Source organism: Hyperoodon ampullatus, assembly GCF_949752795.1.
Source record: "Hyperoodon ampullatus genome assembly, chromosome: 10".
In the NCBI taxonomy this organism is placed as follows: Eukaryota; Metazoa; Chordata; class Mammalia; order Artiodactyla; family Ziphiidae; genus Hyperoodon; species Hyperoodon ampullatus.
In genome coordinates this window covers 36,532,130-36,553,642 of record NC_136923.1, presented here as the reverse complement: position 1 = coordinate 36,553,642, position 21,513 = coordinate 36,532,130, and the positions used below count along the sequence as shown (strand labels likewise).

General features: G+C 44.5%; 1 protein-coding gene across 3 annotated transcripts in view; it reads right to left on the bottom strand.

The window, feature by feature from the left end:
* Positions 1-21,513, bottom strand: part of RFT1 (RFT1 glycolipid translocator homolog) — a gene marked incomplete at its 5' end in the record, with an annotated part of 37,805 nt that overhangs the window by 2,034 nt on the left and 14,258 nt on the right. For all 3 annotated transcript variants that reach the window (XM_079713960.1, XM_079713961.1, XM_079713962.1), the window contains 5 exons: positions 4,260-4,365; positions 9,964-10,108; positions 11,234-11,364; positions 12,081-12,131; positions 16,868-16,946. In XM_079713960.1, the coding sequence (XP_079570086.1) occupies positions 4,260-4,365; positions 9,964-10,108; positions 11,234-11,364; positions 12,081-12,131; positions 16,868-16,946 (512 nt within the window). The remainder of the gene's footprint in view (positions 1-4,259; positions 4,366-9,963; positions 10,109-11,233; positions 11,365-12,080; positions 12,132-16,867; positions 16,947-21,513) is intronic.

Sequence of the window (21,513 nt, the reverse complement as noted above, 5' to 3'; positions counted from 1 at the left end):
CTGGACCACCTTCAGGGTTTCCCAGACTCTTACACATCCCTCCTCTGCTCTCTACATCTCCAGAGCTCTGTGGGTTCTATGACTGGAGGGATTATACTGCTCTTTTCACTTCTATGATTCCAGAGCAGCACGTCACTTAGTTATCTTCAGTTCTCAGTTCTCAACTGAGTCTCAGCAGAGATAAAATAGCTGCCACAGGCTTCCAAAAGGCTTGTGGTACATCCATGAACAAAATTCTCCAGCATCTCATTTCTGCCTAGCACACAGCAGGCATTCTAAGTGTATAGTTGTTGAGGGAACCAAACTCCTTAGATCCCTAAGCTGTGTCAGCTGGGTTAGGAAACCTCAGAGGCCACCACTCGGGTTCTGTACAGAAGGGAGGGGTGGTAAGAAAGCCACTGTGGCCTCCAAATGCCCAGGTTCTGGTCCTTGGGCTGATCAAGCCCAAGGTGCTATGGGAGATATAATTCATCAGAGAGGATAGCAAGAACACACATGCGTGCGCACGCACGCACACACACACACACATACTGTACTCCAACAGGGGAGATATGTTTTCATCCAGAATTCCAGAGAGGGAATTCATTTGCTTCTTAGTTGAGAGAGTTTCTTTTAATGAGTAATAGAACTACAAGAGCCCACATCTTCAAAAGGGAAGTTTCTTCATTAACTGCTAATCAATTATCAGAATGGCCAACTTTATAACAGGCAATTGAGGCTGGGCCAGTACTCTGACCTCTTTTCCAAAAAGAAGCAGAGATGTGTAATCTGTTCAGTTGTTTTTCAGAAACGATCTCAGAAAGGTTTATTAAGACCAATGCTTGGAGTTTAGGCCATAGGTTCACGAACTTTCAAAGTCATCCTCACCCAGCTCCAAGTAGAATGGAAACAATGAATGAAACCGGTAGGCAATTCACGCTAATTCAAGCAGGGACAAGTTCCATGGTGTGGCTTCTTTAACGTAGCCATTTGGGAGGTGCTGATGATGACGGAGTCCACTGTTTTTCACTAGAAGAGGGCTCTGCAACTATTGAACTTTCCAGAACTCATAAATCTATAGCCTTAAAGACATTATCCACTTCAGGAAAAAATGAGAATTTTAAAGATAAAATTAAAATGCCACTTTTTAAATCGATGGAAAATTAGTCAGTGACAATGACTATTTTCTAAGGCTTGGTTAACACAGACAGGAAGTTATTTAATCAGGCTTATCAAAAGATAGATGACTGCAGCAGCAACTGAAGCATCCCCCAGTGGGTGCTGGTTGAAAACATCAAGGCACAGCCATACGTTGTAGCCTTGGCAACCATGCAAAGGATGGTGCCAGTCTTGTGTGCACTCGTCCTGCATTCAACAGTTACGGAGTCCCACTCCACATTGGGCACTCAAGGGCCAACAAGTCAGAAAAAGGAGCTGTCAGTCTTCGGCCTCTGCATCACTGTCCCCTCTGCCTGGAAGGTTCGGCCCCATCTTTGCATAGCAGACCCTTCTTGGTCATTCAGGCCTCAGCCTAAATGCCACCTCCTTGGAGGGGCCCCCCAATCTAAAAAGGCCCCCAATCTCACTACATAACCCTGTTTTAGTTCTTTGCAAAGCACCATATTTTCTTGCTTATTTACTTGTTTGCTACCTGCCTTCCCCACTGTCAGCTCCAGGAGAGCAGGGATCTCTTCTCTTTTGTTCATTGCTGAATTCCTGGAGCTTAAAGAAATGCCTGTTAGAGAGTAGATGCCCCAAAAGTATTTGTCAAATGAACAAAAGAAAATGAGATATCCTTAACAAAACACAACAAAAATCCTTCAGTGGAGCATAATGTAAAAGCCATCAATTTTATGCTATACATATTATGAGGTTATTAACAAAAAAGCAACTTGCAGTTCAATGGACATTCTAATATTTCACATCCAACCAAATCCCCGATTTTTATTTAGAAAAACACTGATTAACCTGTAGGTAGTTAACTAAAAGCCATGATTTCATCAGTATATATTTTTCAATTCAGAATCTGAAATGTACAAGGTAAATCAATCATAACACTTAACTAAGCTGCTCAATTCTACTATAAAAATTCTTACTACCGTTTTATGTCTGGCTAAATTCATAGAGAGGGAAAAATTGCTGGGGTCTGTGATGAGCCCAGGTGCTACCTGTGTTCAGACAGGACTGAGGGTTGGGGCCAGGGGCCCAGACAGAAAGGGGGCTGCTATGTTTAATACAAACCTGGAGACCATGCTTAAAGGTACACACATTTTACTCTTAGGGGAAGTGAATTACTTCAGATGAGAACAAGGCCCTGTCTTTTCTCTATGTTGACTACTAATACCATGAAAATAATTTTCCAGATTTTAATATAATGTTCTGATCCCATTACTACAAATAACTTAAAAAGTTGCTTTCATTGGGTCAATGCAATGTAAGAGAAACCAAAGCAACCAGCCACTGTCTATATTCCCTCATGATTTGTTCCAGGATATATTTTTTTAATGTTTTAATCAGGCTTAGTGTTGATTCTCCCCCTCAACACTAATGCTGAAATTGTTATAACAAAATTCCCTTCAAAGAGATAGATTCTTAGCCCAGAACTCTTTCCACTACACCTCAGTGCCTCATTTAGTATGTTTTAAATTATATTTTTAAATTATTTCATGTTAGAAGCACCTTTCAAGTAAAAACACAGTGCTTTCAAAATTAAACTTAGAGAACATTTTATCCACTAAAAAAAAAAAAAAAAAGATAGACTCAAAGCAGTTTATAGCTATAAATTTAACTGTCTGAAGTAAAAACCATGTCTAGACCACCATTTGAAAACTATGGGTTGTGACCTAAAAGTAGGCTAGGAAATCAATTTAGTGGGTCATGACATGGCAGTTTAAAGAATGAAATAGAACAGAATTAAAAACCATCAGTGTGTCCTGTGCATAACTGGGGTACTTGTTGCTTCATGGAAGCTTCCTTTCAGTCACACCCAAATATGCACTGGGTCACAGTGTTCAATGCAGTTTTCACTCTGAAAGCTGGTCTGAGCCAGCAGTTCCTAAGGCCTTCGCTATCTATCATCAGCAATCTCCTGGAGCTGAGCAATAAAAGACTCCTTGGCCTAAGTTCCTAAAATTCCAGTTCAGCTGGTATGGGAGGGGGCCAGAACTTCTGAGCAGTCTGGGCTGGGACCACTGCCCTAGACTCCAGTTCTCAACTATGGTGTAGCATACAAGGTCACCAAGCCTCTGTGAGACAGGCCCCAGTGGGAAGCAGACAGAGGCTGCTCTGAATGAGAGGAAGGGTTCACCAACTCTCTGAGTACCTTTTCCCCAACCTACCCCCGCACTGGGACTCTGAGGAGCTTCAACGGCACTCAGGGCACTACAGAGGCAGCATGAAACCCCCGAGGGACCCAGACCTCAAGGGGCAAAGGGATAAAGAGGGCCGCTCGCCCCATTACCTATACCCACCCTTCTCTCTTCTTCTTCCTCTCTCTTCTTTGTCCCTATCAGTTTTATCCTTCTCCTCAACTGCATTCTGCAGTGATGTCTTCAGATACCACCTTGCTAATTTTGGCATCTGGAACACAAGAGATCAATTATCCTAGGTGTGGGTCAGAGGCTCTTACCAGGAGTTCACGTCAGAAGCATTGAGGAGTTTTAAAACATTCACATGCTCAGGGCCTGCTGATTCTGTAGGCGTGGTAGGAGAGAGAGTGGTGGGAGTAGGGTGGACAGGAATCTGCATTTCTAACAAGCTCCATGGGGCACTATGACTCAAAACCAGTGTTAAAAACTACTGCTTGAAATTCCAGGGCAGAGGTCCTGACCTGGGGGTCAATGGATGGGAAAAAATGTGGCAAAACTTGTATGTGCACTTGGGCCTTTCTCTGAGGAGAGGTGTCACAGATCCCCGAGATTCTCCAAGACCTACAAATCAGATTCTATAGATGTGCATCTTGAAGAAGCTCCTTGGTAACCCATCGGAGCACTGGGCAAGGAGGTGGGTAAAGGAGTGATCTTGTCTGGTGCCTGCCTCTGCCAGCCTGGACTAACACAACCCTTCAGGGCCCTGACTTCTCCCTTCACAAAGGGAGGCAAGGAGCAGTGTCTGCCCCCAGCCCTACTGTGGGGAGGACTTACTGAATGGTGCCTGAGGAAGGCACCACACTCCTGGTTCTAGAAGAGCCTTCTGTAAATGCATGTTCAGAATGAAAAGAAAGAAGTTACTTCATTTTGGCTGAAGGCCATAATTAGAGGTGTATCTTTAAGGTTACCTACCTGTCGACCTCCTCTTTGCTCATGGCAGCAAATGTGAAACATTCGGTCACTCCATTGATGGCAAGCAGGAGGACGTAAAGACAATAGGCACGCAGCAGGACAGGACCTGTAAGGAAATAACCCACTGAGACTCCAGAGCCCAAACGGGAGGCCCACGTGCACCCTCACTTCGGCAGGTTGGTCAGAGAACACCAGAGCTGGGTCATGAGCCCTGCTGATGTCATCAGTGGGCAGATGCATGCTTGAGCCTATCTGGAAGGACTCCCAGCATTCTACAGTACTGACTAAAATAAACAGCTAAAAACAAAAGGACAATTAGGAATAAATGTACAGATCTCTTGCCTAACAACTAAAAGCTTATCTGGCCAGCAAGCAAGTCTCACTTTCTAAATCAGCATGAAGAAGCCTGCTAGTTTGAGCACTTGGGGACACTAGTGGCCCTGCATGCTAAGAGAAGCTCAGTTGAGGAGGCCCTGAAGAAGCCCAGGGTTCAGGAGCAGCAGGAAACTACAGAGATAGAATACCCATAACTCTTCAGGGAGAATCAGAGCCTGCAAGTTTATTTTCTCCTAAAACAAAGTGATGTGGTTCTATAGCTAACTAACAAGCTTTGGGAAGATCTGCTAACAAAAAATTGGGAGCCTTAAAACGAAATTGATCCCCTCTTTTTTTTTTTTCCCCCCTGGCCAAGCTGCGCAGCTTGCAGGACATTTGTTCCCAACCAGGGATTGAACCTGGGCCCTCAGCAGTCAAAGTGCCAAGTCCTAACCACTGGACCATGAGGGAATCCCCTGATCCCCTCCTTTAAGAGGGCCATTACTGAGAGGCAGCCAAGCAGTTTCTAATAAAATAAACATGTACTTAACCTATGATCCAGCAATTCTACTCCTAGGTGTACAACCAACAGAAACAAATGCATGTGTTCACAAAAACATGTGCACAAAAACATCCATAGCAGTTTTATTCCTAACAGCCCAAAGTGACCATTGACAGGAGAAGGGATAAACAAACTATGGGCCGTCCGCACAAAGAAATACTTCTCAGCAATCAAGGAGAAAAAAAACTACTGATGCATGTAAAAACATAGATGAATCTCAAAAACATTATATTGAGGGAAAGAAGCCGAACATGAAAGTGCCCATGCTATATGATTTCATTTATATGAAATTCTTTTTAAAAGCAATACTAATCTATGGTAACAGAAATCAGAGCAGTGCTTGTCTCTGAGTTGGAGGGGGGCAGTTGACTGGAAAGGGTCCTAAGAGAACTTTCTGGGGTAATAGAAATGTTCTGTATCTTAATCTGGATGTTGGTTACATGGGTGTAGATATTTGTCAAAACTAATCAAACTGTGCTCTTTTTTTCTTTAAAGCATTTAAAAAATATTTATTTATTTATTTTTGCCTGCATTGAGTCTTCGTTGCTGCACTCAGGCTTTCTCTAGTTGCGGCAAGCGGGGGCTACTTTTCGTTGCAGTGCACGTGCTTCTCATTGCGGTGGCTTCTCTTGTTAAAGAGCATGGGCTCTAGGCATGCGGGTTTCAGTAGTTGTGGCACGTGGGCTCAGTAGTTGTGGCGCACAGGCTCAGTAGTTGTGGCACATGGGCTTAGTTGCTCCACGGCATGTGGGATCTTCCCGGACCAGGGCTCGAACCTATGTCCCCTGCACTGGCAGGCGGATTCTTAACCACTGCGCCACCAGGGAAGCCCCCAAACTGTGCTCTTAAGAGGACAGCATTTTAATTTATGTAAATTAGACCTCAATAAAGAAAAAACTTAACTGCTAAAAGAAAAGGGAAAGGCGGGGGGGAGTTCCCGAGTCTCAGAATCTTAAACTTATTCATGGTTTATGAAAGCTGCTTAATATGAAACATCCCTGAGTCATGGGGACCCTAAATAGTTTTACGGCCATCAAAAAGGACAAAAGGACTACTAACAGGGCAGCCCTGATGGCCCTCTCTTGTGTTCACATTGTACCGTATCCTGTTGCATTTCATTCCCCAAGTCACTGCAGAAAGTAGCCTGGCCCCCACCCCAGCTGTGGGATGACTCCAGCAAAGGAGGCAGGGACCAGGTTCAGCCCTGCGGTGGCTCGAGGCTATGCTCATTGTGCTTCCTGCTTCTCTCCATCCTCCTCTCTCTGGCAGAGAGGAGTGGGGTTCCTCTCATAACCTGCACCTCTCACTTGATAACTGAAAGCTGAAGGCATGTGTGAGTCTATCTGAAGGTGGATAGTGAGCTGCTTTGCAATGTGGAGGACACAAAACTCCTGCATGAAACGGTGATTCAATTTTGGGGAAAGAGGGTGGAATTGGGGAATTTGTGGATGGAACCTTAAACTATGGATTAAAGTGAGTGGTAGTATGGCTTGAATTATATATGCCCTTCAAAAGTAATCTGAAGTAATCTGAAGTCTAATAGATCTATCTGGACCTATTAGAGTATGATCTATTTGGAAATAGGGTCTTATAAAGATAACCAAGTTAAAATGAGGTCATTAGGGTGGGCGCTAATCCATTATGACTGGTGTCCTTATAAAAAAGGGAAATTTGGACGCAGAGACAGACACTCACAGAGGGAAGACAATGTGAAGACACACAGGGAGAAGACAGCCACGTGATAGGAGGAGTTAATGCATTTCCAAGTCAAGGACTGCCGGCCTACACCATTAGCTAGAAGAGGCAAGGAAGGATACCTACTCTGGAGATGTCAGAGAGAGCACGGCCCTGCTGACACCTGGATTTCAGACTTCTGCCCTCCAGAACTGTGAGACAATCAATTTCTGTTGAAATTAAGCCACCCAGTTTGTGATACATTGTTATCGCAGCCCTAGGAAACTAATATTAGGGGATTGAGAAGAAAAAAAGATTTTAAAAAATAAAAGAGAAGACACTGCTTTGGGAAAGCAAGTGTTCTCCTTACTTGCTGCAAATAATAAATCCTTCCTTCTCCAGACTAAAAAAAAGTAAAAGAAAGGGCAAGAGAGAAGCACCTAAGAGATAAATGTGAGAAATCTCAGGGGAGTTCACTGAATGTATTTTTCTTTAGGACGGAAAAGCTAGGTATGAGAAAGACTTCTGAGAAAAGTCTCAGAGCACTTCCAAAGCTCCTAATTATATACAGGGCTAAGCCCAAGTAATGCAAAGCAAAACCACAGTGCCCCACGAAAGCCTGCCTGTGGTGCGTCCAAGTCCTACATTTGGAGACAACAGCACAGAGGCCTCTGAGAGGCCACTTCAGGTCATAGGTAAGTCCACTTCACAGGTGAGGACAAAGAACAACACGCAACTGGGGCAACGGAGGACAGCAGCATTGCAAGGTCCACTTTCAAAACTAAGTGTTGGGCTGAGCCATGGAAAGTTCCCATTCTTTTCTGATTCAGTAAGACTTTCTGGAGAAAGTCAAGTTTTGCGAGGTAGTTTTAAGGGAACAAAAAAGACTATGGTGGGGGGCGGAGGGGGGCAGAGAGCAGCAGTGTTAATGTTTTCTGGCGCAGGAAAGGCATTCAGATACGCAGCACTAGTCCAAAGAGTCAGGAGTAGGGCAAGGAGAAGATGGGTGGAGTGCAGACGAGGGAAGGAAAGCCGACAGGCACCCTGGGGAGACAAAATGACCCTCCCAGAAGGCACAGAGAACTGGAAGTTTGGTCAAAATGAGAAGCAGTTGCAATGAGGAGACAAATGCTGGAAGACCTTGCCAGGACAGGGATGCTGATGGAGGCCTGGGCCAGGCAAGAGACGACAAGGGCCCTAAAGATCCTGCAGCGGCTACACCAAACCACGCATCCTTTTCAGAGACTGAGAAACCAGACCACTCTCAAGACTCTTCTCTCTCTGAAGATGAGACAGAGGGGATATCTTTTTGAGTCTCAAATTATTAATGACTCTGGGGCTTCCCTGGTGGCGCAGTGGTTGAGAATCTGCCTGCCAATGCAGGGGATGCGGGTTCGAGCCCTGGTCCGGGAAGATCCCATGTGCCGCAGAGCAACTAAGTCCATGTGCCACAACTATTGAGCCTGCGCTCCAGAGACCGTGAGCCACAACTACTGAGCCCTCAAGCCACAACTACTGAAGCCCGCGTGCCTAGAGCCCGTGCTCTGCAACAAGAGAAGCCACTGCAATGAGAAGCCCGTGCACTGCAATGAAGAGTAGCCCCCACTTGCCGCAACTAGAGAAAGCCTGCGTGCAGCAACGAAGACCCAACGCAGCCAAAAATAAAAAACAATAATAAATAAAAAATAAAGGGGCTTCCCTGGTGGCGCAGTGGTTGAGAGCCTGCCTGCCAATGCAGGGGACACGGGTTCGTGCCCCGGTCCGGGAGGATCCCACATGCCGCGGAGCGGCTGGACCCCTGAGCCATGGCCGCTGAGCTTGCGCGTCCGGAGCCTGTGCTCCGCAACGGGAGAGGCCACAACAGTGAGAGGCCCGCGTACCGCAAAAAAAATAAAAAATAAAAAAAAAAATAAAAATAAAAAATAAATAGAATTATTAATGACTCTGACATAAACCATCAGAGATAGAATTTATTACCTTAGAAATCAACTAACACTGACCCTTTTAAATTCTCAAGACTGGTACCAGCATCTCACTTGAGTAAAAGGACCACACAATGACAATGGTTTGTTGATATATCTTCTATGATTAACGAATCCAGCAAGTGAACATTGCATGGATGGGACAGCCCTTTCCTCGTGGCATTGTCCTGTGGTTGCATTACAAAGGCTGCTCCTTGGTGATTACCTTTCCAAAGGGGCAGAGCCCGTCTCTGCACACTGACTTGCTAATGGCTTCCTAATGCGGCCTCCCTGCAGTTGCCTGACCCAGGGAGCCACAAACCACGTCATTGGTTTCATGGCAGGTGTTTCTCCAAACTTAACAACCTTTGCTGTCAAGCAGAAACTCGGCCCTTCTTCCCCTAATACTAGAAGTTTGGGCCTATTATAGTGGAGACTAAAACATGCCAGTGACGTTGTAAAATGGCACTGGAGAAGGCCCTTTACATTTGAGATAGGGCAGCAGAAAGAAGTCTTCAGGGTTCTTGTCTAGTGACCTGAGGAATTAAAAACATCTTTGCTAAACCCAAGACGAAACACTCCAAATGGATTGCCACCCCACGACCCAGCGCATTTTGAAACTGGTGAAGTTCCCAGGGCCCAGCGATGCTGTGAGACGGCCAGTGGCCTGGGCACCAAGTGTTTCAAAGTTAGACACATTCAATACTTTTCTCCTTCAAAACCCAAGAGTCACTGGATTAAATATACCACTTTATTTGCCGAGATCAATTTCATTCTCTGCGAATGGCTCTGGGTTATCCTTCTGAGGCTTTTATGCATCAGGCCGTGAGATTTATGTGGCACTTACTATCTGCAGATGTGTTTAGTACCAAGCGGAGACTCATCAGAGCCTGCTCTCTGCCTTCCTCGCTTACCCCAGAGGGAGCACAGGGAAGCAATCGGCAAAACACATTTTAGGGCTGAGAGGAAAGCCAAGGATTCATAACAACTGCTCCAAGTGAGGTTGCGGGACTGATCGACCTGGTGCCAAAGCTCCAATTGCACCCTGGGCTGGTTTGACCTCAGGTGCCCCAGCTACCGGCAATTTTCCCTACACTGACACACGTCAGTTGTGTGTTTGAATTTTGTAAGGCTCTTCTAAATATTTCGGTTTGGAAATTAGAACAGATCTGGAAAAACCTCTTGTGCATACCTGATCCTGAGCTAAGCATGGCCCCTCCATAGATGTCCAAAGCCAGTTGAGAATAGGCAAAGCCGAAAACAGAGATGGTCAGGCCGGTGAGCAGGGCCAGCTTTAGCAGGGACTCCAAAACCGCGGCGGCCACAGCAACATCCTCCTTGGGCCAGGGGAGAGGGAAGGAAGTGGGATGAATCATGAACTAAAGAAAAACTTCACGTCTGACTTTCTCCCTTTGCTGTTTTACAGATCACTCTTTCAACTGCTGAGGGCCATCACTGCTTTTCTGTAGCCTGGGTTTATTTCTATGTCAATTAGCAAATGGAGGGAAAAAGACAAAGTGTACCTCCTTAGGCAGTGCAAGGGAGGGTTAGTTTTTAACTCATTTAGGATAAACTATCTCAAATGTTGCCTAGGAAACACTCACTTCCCCTTCTGACATTTATTCTTAAATGGACGAGTTTTTACATTGCTAGCTAGCTTTGTCACCGTGCTTCTCCTGACAAACAACTCCAAACCCTGATGTTCCTGGGATCTACACTTAGGAAAACATTCCTAAATCAGTCTGAGAACCAGATTAGCTCATTTTGAAATACTGTGCATAAACTGTATTTTGCAAAATGTCTTCTAAGAGATGTAAGAGGCCAACTTAGCTTGCTTCTAATTCTAAGACAGACATTTTCAATGGTTCTAGGAAAAGGGAAGTTTCTACAACCAAATACTCTTGGATTAAAATCTCTTCTGTTTTTACTGGCCAGAGTATATCAATTCTCAGAGTCAGAATGGAGCTCTGGGCATGTCACAAGTCCTTAAGAAGCTAAATAACTGGTGTGGTGAGAGAGACCAAATGTCCGCATGCTTTCCTCCCCGCACCCTCAGTTGGCCTTGACCTGGTCTCTGCATCCTTCAGCTCATCTGTTGTTCTTGAGAATTTGAGGATGGGGGAGGCAACCTCATTCTTACACCTAAGACTAGACCATGGAAGGAGGTCTGCGCTGCACTGGGGACAGCTGCAGAGAGTTCTGAGAGGGCTGGGACAAGAATAAGGTCACAAAGAAGGACAAAGGGTGAAAAAGAAGGGCTGGTCAGGGCAAAAAGGAGAAGCTGTGAAAGAAGAAGTGAGCTCAGGGTCCTGCCATCCTTCAGAATGTGATAGAAGAATGAAAACTAGAAGAAAATTTCAGATCTAACAGAGGGGAACAGATAGCTCCACGTTTCTGTCTGTTTATCCTGCACATAGACAGAGAATTCACTTGGGAGATGGTGACATGAGAACCAAGACTACCTGCTTCTGAAGTGTGGCATCCTTTTCTCTCTCCAGCACCTTAGCAAAGAATATATAAAAACTCTCTTCTATTGGCTGGAAAATTAATCTGGCCACAAGGGAGCCAAGATTATTCACTATATCATACACGCCTACAAAACAAAAAGGAAGAAATAACAATCGTACTGGTTTTTCTATTTGAATTTTTATAGCACCATTAAAATTTTTTCTAATTTAATTTTTTAAATTAAACTTTTTGATATAATTATAGATTCACATGGAGTTGTAAGAAATAAAAGAGAGATCCACGTACCCTTTACCCGGTTCCCCAAACAGTAAATTCTTGCAAAACTATAGCACAATATCACAACTGACATGGATACAGTCAAGATACAGAACATTTCCATCACCAGCAATTTTTTATAAAAGTCATTAATGCCAAGTTGATTTTTTTTCTATTTTTATTTACACTACTTTGGGATTATATTCAAAAATAAATGTGAAAAAATATTAAGACCTATCTAGCCACACAAACATGGAGCAAATCTTTGTGACTGCAATGAGCTCCCTTTTCCCTTAGCACACCTTGGCCCCCAAAATGAGCACCAGAGCTCTGCAGAAAGCAGGGTAAGGGCAGAGAACCTCAAAAGAGAACGTGCCACCCACGTCAATGAGAGGGGATAGTCAAATATATATTTATAAAGACCTACACTTTTTAATCTCCAGGATTCATTTCTTATAATCTTTTTTTAAAAAATAATCTTCAGGTTCATTTTTCCATTAAATGTTTCAAACTGCAGAGAAAAATATGAGAAAGTGTCTACTAATAGTTCATCTTTAATTAAAACAATACAGAATTTCATCTTACCCTGATCCCCAAAATTTAACACGTTCAAAAATGTCATCACATATCGCTCGCCTGTAAATGGAAAAGCAAAATAATTAGCATTTCAAATGTACAGTATTTTCTTGTTTCCTTTTCTTTTATCGTCTATCATCTCTTCCAGTTGGTAAATACTCTCAAAGGAGAAAAATTAAGTAATCAGTTAAAGACATGTTCCTTGTCCTAATGTTGATTTCAAATAATCTCAAAATAATAACAATTTGGAAAGTGCAGAGGGCTTTACTGACAACAAATTTCCAAACCAGTTAAATTAAAAACAAAACAAAAATCAATAAAACCAGTCTAAGTTTTTTAAGAAGTATGAGGAGTTACTAAAATGTTAATGATGAAAATGATTATCTCAAGTTTTCAGGGAGGTCAGATAATCTGAGTGTAAATTCTATGAAATGAAAGGTCCATGATTAAGTGCACAGACTCATCAAGTTTCCTCTCTGGGTGGATAAAGCTCCGTGGAGGCTGGCAGTTCCCTGGAGCCCAAGTTCACAATTCAAGACAGTCTAATGCTTTCAAGGTGAAGACACCAGCCCAGAGCCCTATTCCCCACCCCCAACTTCCATGAATGTTCTTATTATCTGTGAGTGGAAAGCACTGACCACTACGGAGGTGGAGCACTGAAGAGTGTCCATAGCTCTGAAGGGCCAACTCTCACCTCCTAGCAACTTGCTCAAAGAGGAAAGCAATATTAAGAGATGAGAAGCAATGTGATCTTAAGTCCCTCTTCAACCCTTCCCTGCCTACAATCTCCCAGCCACTGCATTTGTGGCAGGGACCTCTGCAAGTCTTCCCAGGCACGGGTCCTCAGGCACTGCACTAGTTCCCATCTGTATCTCTGCTCTGCTCTGATCCATCCTCACAACTAACAGTTCCAGCTTTTGCAAATACAGATATTAAGTCAATCCCTGCTTTCACAATTTTAAATGGCTCTGGAGTATTTGCAAAAAGTCCAAGCGCCTTGATTCTGCATTTGAGGTCTTTTATTCTTTAATTTTTATCATTTTTTATAAATTTATTTATTTTATTTATTTATTTTTGGCTGCGTTCGGTCTTCATTTCTGCGTGTGGGCTTTCTCTAGTTGTGGCGAGCGGAGGCTACTCTGTTGCAGTGCGTGGGCTTCTCATCGCCATGGCTTCTCTTATTGCGGAGCATGCGCTCTAGGCATGCGGGCTTCAGTAGTTGTGGCTCACAGGCTCAGCAGTTGTGGCTCGTGGGTTCTAGAGCGCAGGCTCGGTAGTTGTGGTGCACGGGCTTAGTTGCTCCGTGGTATGTGGGATCTTCCTGGACGAGGGCTCGAACCCGTGTCCCCTGCATTGGGATTCTTAACCACTGTGCCACCAGGGAAGCCCTTGAGGCCTTTTATAAACTTACCCCGAGCTATCTTTTTGGGCTCCCTTCACCAACCTCACCCCCACCTCCCACCATCACAATGTCATCCTCTGCTACACCCTACATGGAGGATTTAGCCCCTCCAGCTGCTCTGAGTCAGGCTGGGCCGGTGTTCCCAGACTCAGCTGTTGGTATTCTCACCACCTGCAATGGCTTTTCTTCAGGGGCTTCCCTGGGTTCTGGCACAAAAGGCCTCTCCCTCCCACGTTCTGTGAGCTCCCTGAGGGCAGGAACCATGTCTCACTCATCTCCGTGCCCCTGGCTGCCTAGCAGAGCTCCAGGAAATGAAACAGCACTCAAGAGATGTCTGGCGAATGAGCTGGCATTTCCAAGTACAGCCCCTCACAGCCCTGTATCAGAGTTAACCACACAAATGCCTGCATCTCTGGGGAGAGAATGAGCTCCTTGAGGCCACGGCCTGTTCCTCATTCATCTGTGTATTCTCAGCACCTGACACACAGTGTTTAGGAAATGTGGGGGTAGAAAGTAACAGCATTTATATACACACATATACTATACACACACACACATATACTATACACACACACATATACATATACTATATACACTCACACATACACACACACATACACATATACTATATACATTCACACATACACACACACATACTATATACACTCACACACACATACTGTATACACTCACACATACACACATATACTATATACACTCACACATACATACACACATACACATATACTATATACACTCACATACACATACACTATACACACTCACACATACACACACATACACATATACTATATACACTCACACATACACATACACATATACTATATACACTCACACATACACACACATACACATATACTATATACACTCACACATATACACACACATACACATATACTGTATGCACACACATACACATACTGTATACACTCACACATACACACACATACACATATACTATATACACTCACACATACACACACACATATATATACTCACACACACATACACTATATACACCCCCACACACACATATACTGTATACACTCACACATACACACACATACACATATACTATATACACTCACACATACACACACTCACATATACTATATACACTCACACATACACATACACATATACTATATACACTCACACACACATACACTATATACATCCACACATACACACACACACATGTACTATATACACTCACACATACACACACACATACACATATACTGTATACACTCACATACATACACATACACATATACTGTATACACTCACACACATACATACACATGTGCCATATACACTCACACATAACACACACATACATACACATATACTATATACACTCACACACACACACATTTTTTGCTATAACAATAAATGATTTCAAATTTTTTAGAACTGTAGTTTTTAGAGAAGAAGAATCTGGGTGTCCTTGTCAAGCCCCTTCCTTACTTCACAGCCACAGAGAGGGAGGCCCTGGAATGTCCCTAAGGGCCCTCTGCCAGCCAGGTCAGGACGGCCCAACCATGGAGCAGGCCCAGCTTGGGAGGCTTGAGTGTGTAGCTGACACCTGCCACTGCAAACACATCTAGCCACTGCAGTCCAGACAACCAACTTAGGGCCACTGCTTGCAACCAACTCAGGACCATTCTTCAACTCATTCAAACTGTCCTTTAAACTTCAGGAGGAAAAAAAAGTGCATTTAAGTAACACCCCTTCCCAAAACTCCCTCCATTGTTTTGCCTGTTCTAACAATAATGGGAACTATCACAATATACAATTTCACTACAGTACCTTTTTTTATCAAAAAATACTTGCTGAATACCTATCATGTGCCAGGCCCGGCAGGGTGCCACAGAGACAGTGGTGAACAGCACACTCGGTGTTCTCAAGAAACTTAGCATTAAGGCACCTCCAGTCAGCTCTCCGAAGGCTTCTGACCTTTACTTCCTCCAGAAGCCCTATGAACAGTTTCACTTCTGTAATGGCAGCATTATGGGCTCAGGCTAGAAACATCCATTCGCAAAGTTCAGGGAGCCCTAAGGCGCCTCCTGGTTCTATCCTTTAACTCACAGATGTGGAAAGTGAGGCTTAGGGAGAGTTACTTCCCTTTGGAAGCATAATGAATAAAATAAAGAAGGTGGAAAAGGAAAAACAACAAGATAATAATAATGATGTTTGTATTACAATGCTAGAATTATAGGAAACTTTTCTATTTTCCAAAATTCTTGTAATGGGGTTATATTATTTTCATAATTAAAAGAATTTTTGAAAAGATTTAGAAACACGTTCAGTAATAGATATATAGATGTACAGACACATGAAATTTATAGAGAGAAACTACTACTTTCAGCAGCTTATAGCCACCTCCAATCTCATTCTTTGAACTAAAGCTGGGTATAAATAAACCAATACATATATATAGAAAAGTTACATATACTTTCAGCTCCTGGTTTGCCTTCTGCTTCAGAGCTCTGTCACTGTTAAATCTGAAAGTCCCGAGAAGTTGGAAGGCTGACCAAACTATCCCACAGGTGAATTTTATTGTTAAAGAAAATAAGATGAGGGCTTCCCTGGTGGCGCAGTTGTTGGGACTCTGCCTGCCAATGCAGGGGACGCGGGTTCGCGCCCTGGTCTGGGAAGATCCCATGTGCCGCGGAGCAACTAGGCCCGTGAGCCACAATTACTGAGCCTGCGCGTCTGGAGCCTGTGCTCTGCAACAAAAGAGGCCGCGATAGTGAGAGGCCCACGCACCGTGATGAAGAGTGGCCCCCTCTCGTCGCAACTAGAGAAAGCCCTCGCACAGAAACGAAGACCCAACACAGCCATAAATAAATAAATAAATAAATTAAAAAAAAAAAAAAGAAAATAAGATGAGAAAAACCTGGTTCTTAAAAAGTGCAGAAAAACAAGTGTATAAAAAGTTAGGAAAATGAGATTACAGATCGTTTTCTGTATTTTCCAAACTTTCTGTAATTGATATAATATTTTTATAATACATTTGTTTAAACGCTGTTAACATGGGTTCGGGAGTTAGACTTGGATTCAAATTAAATTGCTCCTCATTTCTGCAGAAGTTATGTAACCTCACTGACCCTCAGTTTCCTCATCCATAATAAATGGGGACAATATCTTTCTTACAAGGCTGTGGAGAGATTTAAATTAGACAACTGAAGTATCTAATTAAATAAATGTTAGTTTCCCTCTCCTTGTTTAAAAAACTCTCATTTCTGAGGGTCCTCTGCCCTGGGGGCTCTAGGCAGCAGGTGGTCTGCATCTAGGCAATCAGCAGTTCTATGGAATCCCCTGGCTGATACTTCGGTTTCCTGACTGCTTAGAGAGACTTTTTACTTACCTTCTGTCAAAATCTGTTTCAAGAAAGACTGTTTGAAGAAACTCCAAGTCAATTTAGCCTCTTCCCAATTTACAAAAGCCTAGAAGAAAAAACAAAACAAAAACTCCAGGTATTCCAAGTCTAAGAATACAATAATACTACATGAGAGGCAAACTCAGTTTGGTCTCTAAATCCCAATTTGGATAGTCGCCACTAATTTTTCATTTACTGCTAAGCACACAGAAAACATCTAACGAATACTGGCAAAGAACTTACATTCCTAAATGTGAAGACAAAGTCTCTGGGTGGAAGAGCCTCCCTGTGGGGCCTGCCCAAGATTCATTCACTGAGACCCCTAAAGAATTGTGCTGTCCCCTTGCTGCTGCCCAGAGAGTAAGCTGACCACATGGAACACACACAGCTCACAGTCAGTTCTTCCCTTAAAGGACGTCTGAAGCATGCCAAGCTGCAGGACAAGTTCTGCTCAATGTACATCTTAGTGCTTTATTTAGCCAGCCAGGGTCCCTTTACAGAAAGCATATGAGCTTGGCTTGTATATTTCAAAAGAAAGTAAGGCCTTCCAGGTCAGTTAAACCACATAGAATTGGAACGACAGAGAAAAGGAAAACAAAAACAAAAAACAAACTGCTGATATGGCTCTTCTCAAACTCTCAGGGGGAGCACCAAACTGCCCATTTTCTAGGGACAAGGAGGGTGAGAAGGAAGCAAATGCTTAGGAAGGGCAGAGGTCAACCTGTAAGAGACAGGTAGCCTCAAAGCCAGAGAGCTGACCACAAAATGCAGGAGAGGGGCAAGCTAGCTGGACATGACTTCTTTTTTCCTACTTCCTCCCAGTTCCTTCTAGGGGCCCCTCCTCAAACATGAAGGCATCCAGAGTATTCAGTTTAGGTGTTAGGTTCTTATTCTCAGGGTACCTGCATTTTGGAAAGTTCTTATTAACTCAGACTTTTCAAAGGTGGGATTTCAGGGGACTATTTAGGAGGAAAGGGGTGAATCACAAGGCCAAGCCCAACCCACCTCTCTAAAAGGTCGATTTTAGCTATGGAAGCTGGCCCAAAGGCAGGCGTAGAACCTGTCCCAGTCACATGGGCCCCTGCTCTTGGCCCAAAGCCCATCTGTGTAGAAATATAATGCATGCCATATATATGATTTTAAATTTTCTAGCAGCCTACAGTGAATAGTAAAAAGAAACAGGTAAAATTCATTTTAATATATTTGATTTGACCCCAAATATTATCATTGCAACATGAAAAGAAATACTAGAAGCATTTCATATTTTTTATATTAATTCTTTGAAATCCAGTGTGTATTGAGTGCACTTACAGCTCATCTCAATTCCAAATGCTCTGTAGCCACATTGCCCCGTCCACATTACCATTTAGGACAGGGCAAGTCTAGAGTACCCTTTGAAAGCAAGGGTCATTTCCAGTCCTCAAATCTCCTCACCCTTTGGTTTCAGAACCCTTCTTCCAGATTTGGAGGACAGTTCTGAATCCTGCCAAACCACACTGACATCAGTGCATCATTGGACCTGGAGCCGAATGCCAGGGGTAGCTCTAGTCCAGGAGGAAATTTTCCTCAGTGAGAAGGAAATTGGGCATTTCCTTGCCCCAGAACAAAGAGCGCCAGACCTCCCTATACCACTAGGGGGCACTGTGGACCATGTCATCCTGGTACACTGATCCCACCCATAGTTGGCTTCAGGGGAGCCTGGGTACAGCACCTTCTCTCTCTCTCTGCCCCCTCCATGCCAGGTGGTCCTCTGGAGGGGGCGAGGGGTGTGATCTGCAAAGCAGTAACTGTGCTCTTTTCAAAGGAAATGAACAGTTACAGCGGACCCACAAGGCTTTTGTGAAGCCTACTTGCTGTTAGGCTGTGAATTGATTTGGGAAGGTGGCTGAGCTCTTTAAAAAAAATAAATTAAAAGTTCTTTAGGACAGTGAAATCATGACAGTGCATCTGATCTTCAAGCTTATACTTGAGCATTCCTTTCTCCTAATGCCTTCAATTTAAATGGACCCATGGTTTGGAAGGAATGGCCACACTGCTTACTAACTCCAAAATGCTCATTAAGGACACAGAAGCAGGAAGTCTGATCAGAGATTGGGTTTCTTCTCAGAGGCACCTGCTAAGTGGTAGAAAAAGAAGCACTCTCCGGGCTTTTACCATTCTGTTCTGAATGGATTTGTCACTTGGGAAGGTCAAAAGAGGCCTCTTGGGGCTTCCCTGGTGGTGCAGTGGTTGAGAGTCCGCCTGCCGATGCAGGGGACGCGGGTTCGTGCCCCGGTCCGGGAAGATCCCACATGCCGCGGAGCGGCTGGGCCCGTGGGCCGTGGGCCATGGCTGCTGGGCCTGCGCGTCCGGAGCCTGTGCTCCACAACGGGAGAGGCCACAACAGTGAGAGGCCTGCGTACCGCAAAAAAAAAAAAAAAAAAGAGGCCTCTTCCCCAAGAGCTAGGTTGGTATTGCTGAGCTGGTCTACAGGCTGTGAATTTCTCCAGAATCCCGTGACTTAACAAGCCATTCCACTGCCTCCCGGTACTGATGGAGAAATTGAGGTACAGGTGGGGAAAGGTGATGGGAAGTACCTCCGGAGAAGGTCTGGAATCAGAACTCAGGGGCTCATTGTGCTTTAACCTGAGTCACTCTTCCACTTCCCAAACTCTTCTGACTCAGAATGGTCCAACCAGCTGCATCTTTACCACACTGACAAGAGTCACCAGGGCCACGGTCCTGTCCCCTGCCCTCCATCACCTCCACACCCCGCACAGCACTCTTTCCTCTCCCTCTCGCTCCAGGGCTATCGACTGCCCTGGCTTCGTCCATGCTTCCGCTTCCACCCACCCTCCACTGTCCTCATCACTTGATAAGTGATAGATAATTGCCACTGCCTCCTCCTGGTCTTCTTCCAACCTTTTCTCTCCTTATGGTGTAGGGTTCAGGCTTTGGATTCAAGCTCAGGGACTGGGGCTCAAACTACAGCTCCTGACTTTTTGTTGCTGTTGTTTATTTTGGCTGCTCTGGGTCTTAGTTGTAGCGCAAGGGATCTTCGTTGTGGCATGACAGCTTCTTCTGAGTTGCGGCATGCATGCGAGATCTAGTTCCCCAACCAGGGATTGAACCCAGGTCCCCTGCATTGGGAGCATGAAGTCTCACCCACTGGACCCAGGGGTGAGACTGGGGAAGTCCCATTCCTTACCCTTTTTTTTCCTTTTTTTCTTTTTTTGGCTGGGCCACGGCGGCATGTGGGATCTTAGTTCCCCAACCAGGGATCAAACCCATGCCCCCTGCAGTGGAAGCGCAGAGTCCTAACCACTGGACCTCAGGGAATTCCCTACAGCTCCTGACTTACAGACTACAAAGACCATGGGCAAAACACTTAACTTTGTTAAACCTCAGTTTTCTCACCTACAAAGTGGGATAAGAAGTCCTATTTCCTGGAGCTGGTATGAGCAATGAATGAGAGAAAACTAGACATGATAAATTTGTAACAGATGGCAAGTTTCTCAGCACAAGCAATTAGACCACGGTACTGTTCAAAAACCTTTCATTAGGCTCCACTGCCCTTGAACTGCACTTGGCAGCACTGAGGCCATTACTACCCGGCTCTAGACCAGCACACCGTCACCTCCGTCCCCCTTTTGCTTCCTCCTCTCCCCTCCCCAGCTGTCCAACCAACCTAAGGACCCAGTCATCTTTGCAATCCCAATTCCAACATGGTGATGGGCACATAACAGGCCCTGAGCAAATGTTCTTCCTTCCTACAGCCACGAATGCTCATTTCTACCACACGTTCACATTCGCCTCTGCCCACGCAGGCGTCAAGGCCCAGCTCAAAAGCAGCTTCCTCCATGAAGCCTTCCTTGACGCTTGCAGATGGAATTCATCAGTTCTTTCTCTGTGCTTCTATCTTGTTAACACTAGACACACAGTGTAGTTAGCAGAGTACACGTTATCTCCCCACCACAGTGCAAGTTCTGAGCACAGGGACCTCACTCAGGGCACCTGGTACAGTGCTTAAGACAGGATACTGCTTAGTACATGCTTGCTGTGTTAAATTCCTCAACTTTACTTGAATACTAGCTGATCTCTCATATTAAATCCCTCAGGAGTGTCAAAGAATAGAAAAGATGTAAAAGGCAGGCTTTATTTGAGATGTCATTACTTTAAGGCTAAATAAGTAACATTAAAGAAGATAGAATTCTGGACTTCCCTGGTGGCGCAGTGGTTAAGAATCTGCCTGCCAATGCAGGGGACACGGGTTCGAGTCCTTGTCCAGGAAGATCCCACATGTCGCAGAGCAACTAAGCCCACGTGCCACAACTACTGAGCCTGTGCTCTAGAGCCTGTGAGCCACAACTACTGAAGCAAGCGCGCCTAGAGCCCACACTCCGCAAAGAGAAAAGCCACTGCAATGAGAAGCCCACACACCACAACGAAGAGTAGCCCCCGCTCACCGCAACTAGAGAAAGCCCACACAGAACAACGAGACCCAATGCAGCCAAAAATTAATTAATTAAGTAAGTAATTAAAAAAAAAGAAGATGGAATTCTATAAGAGGAGGCAAGAAATCTCCCAATTTGGTCAAGTTGATTGTGAATGCAATTTTTTGACCAGTTTCGTAGAAGGGAGCCCCTAGGGCAGAA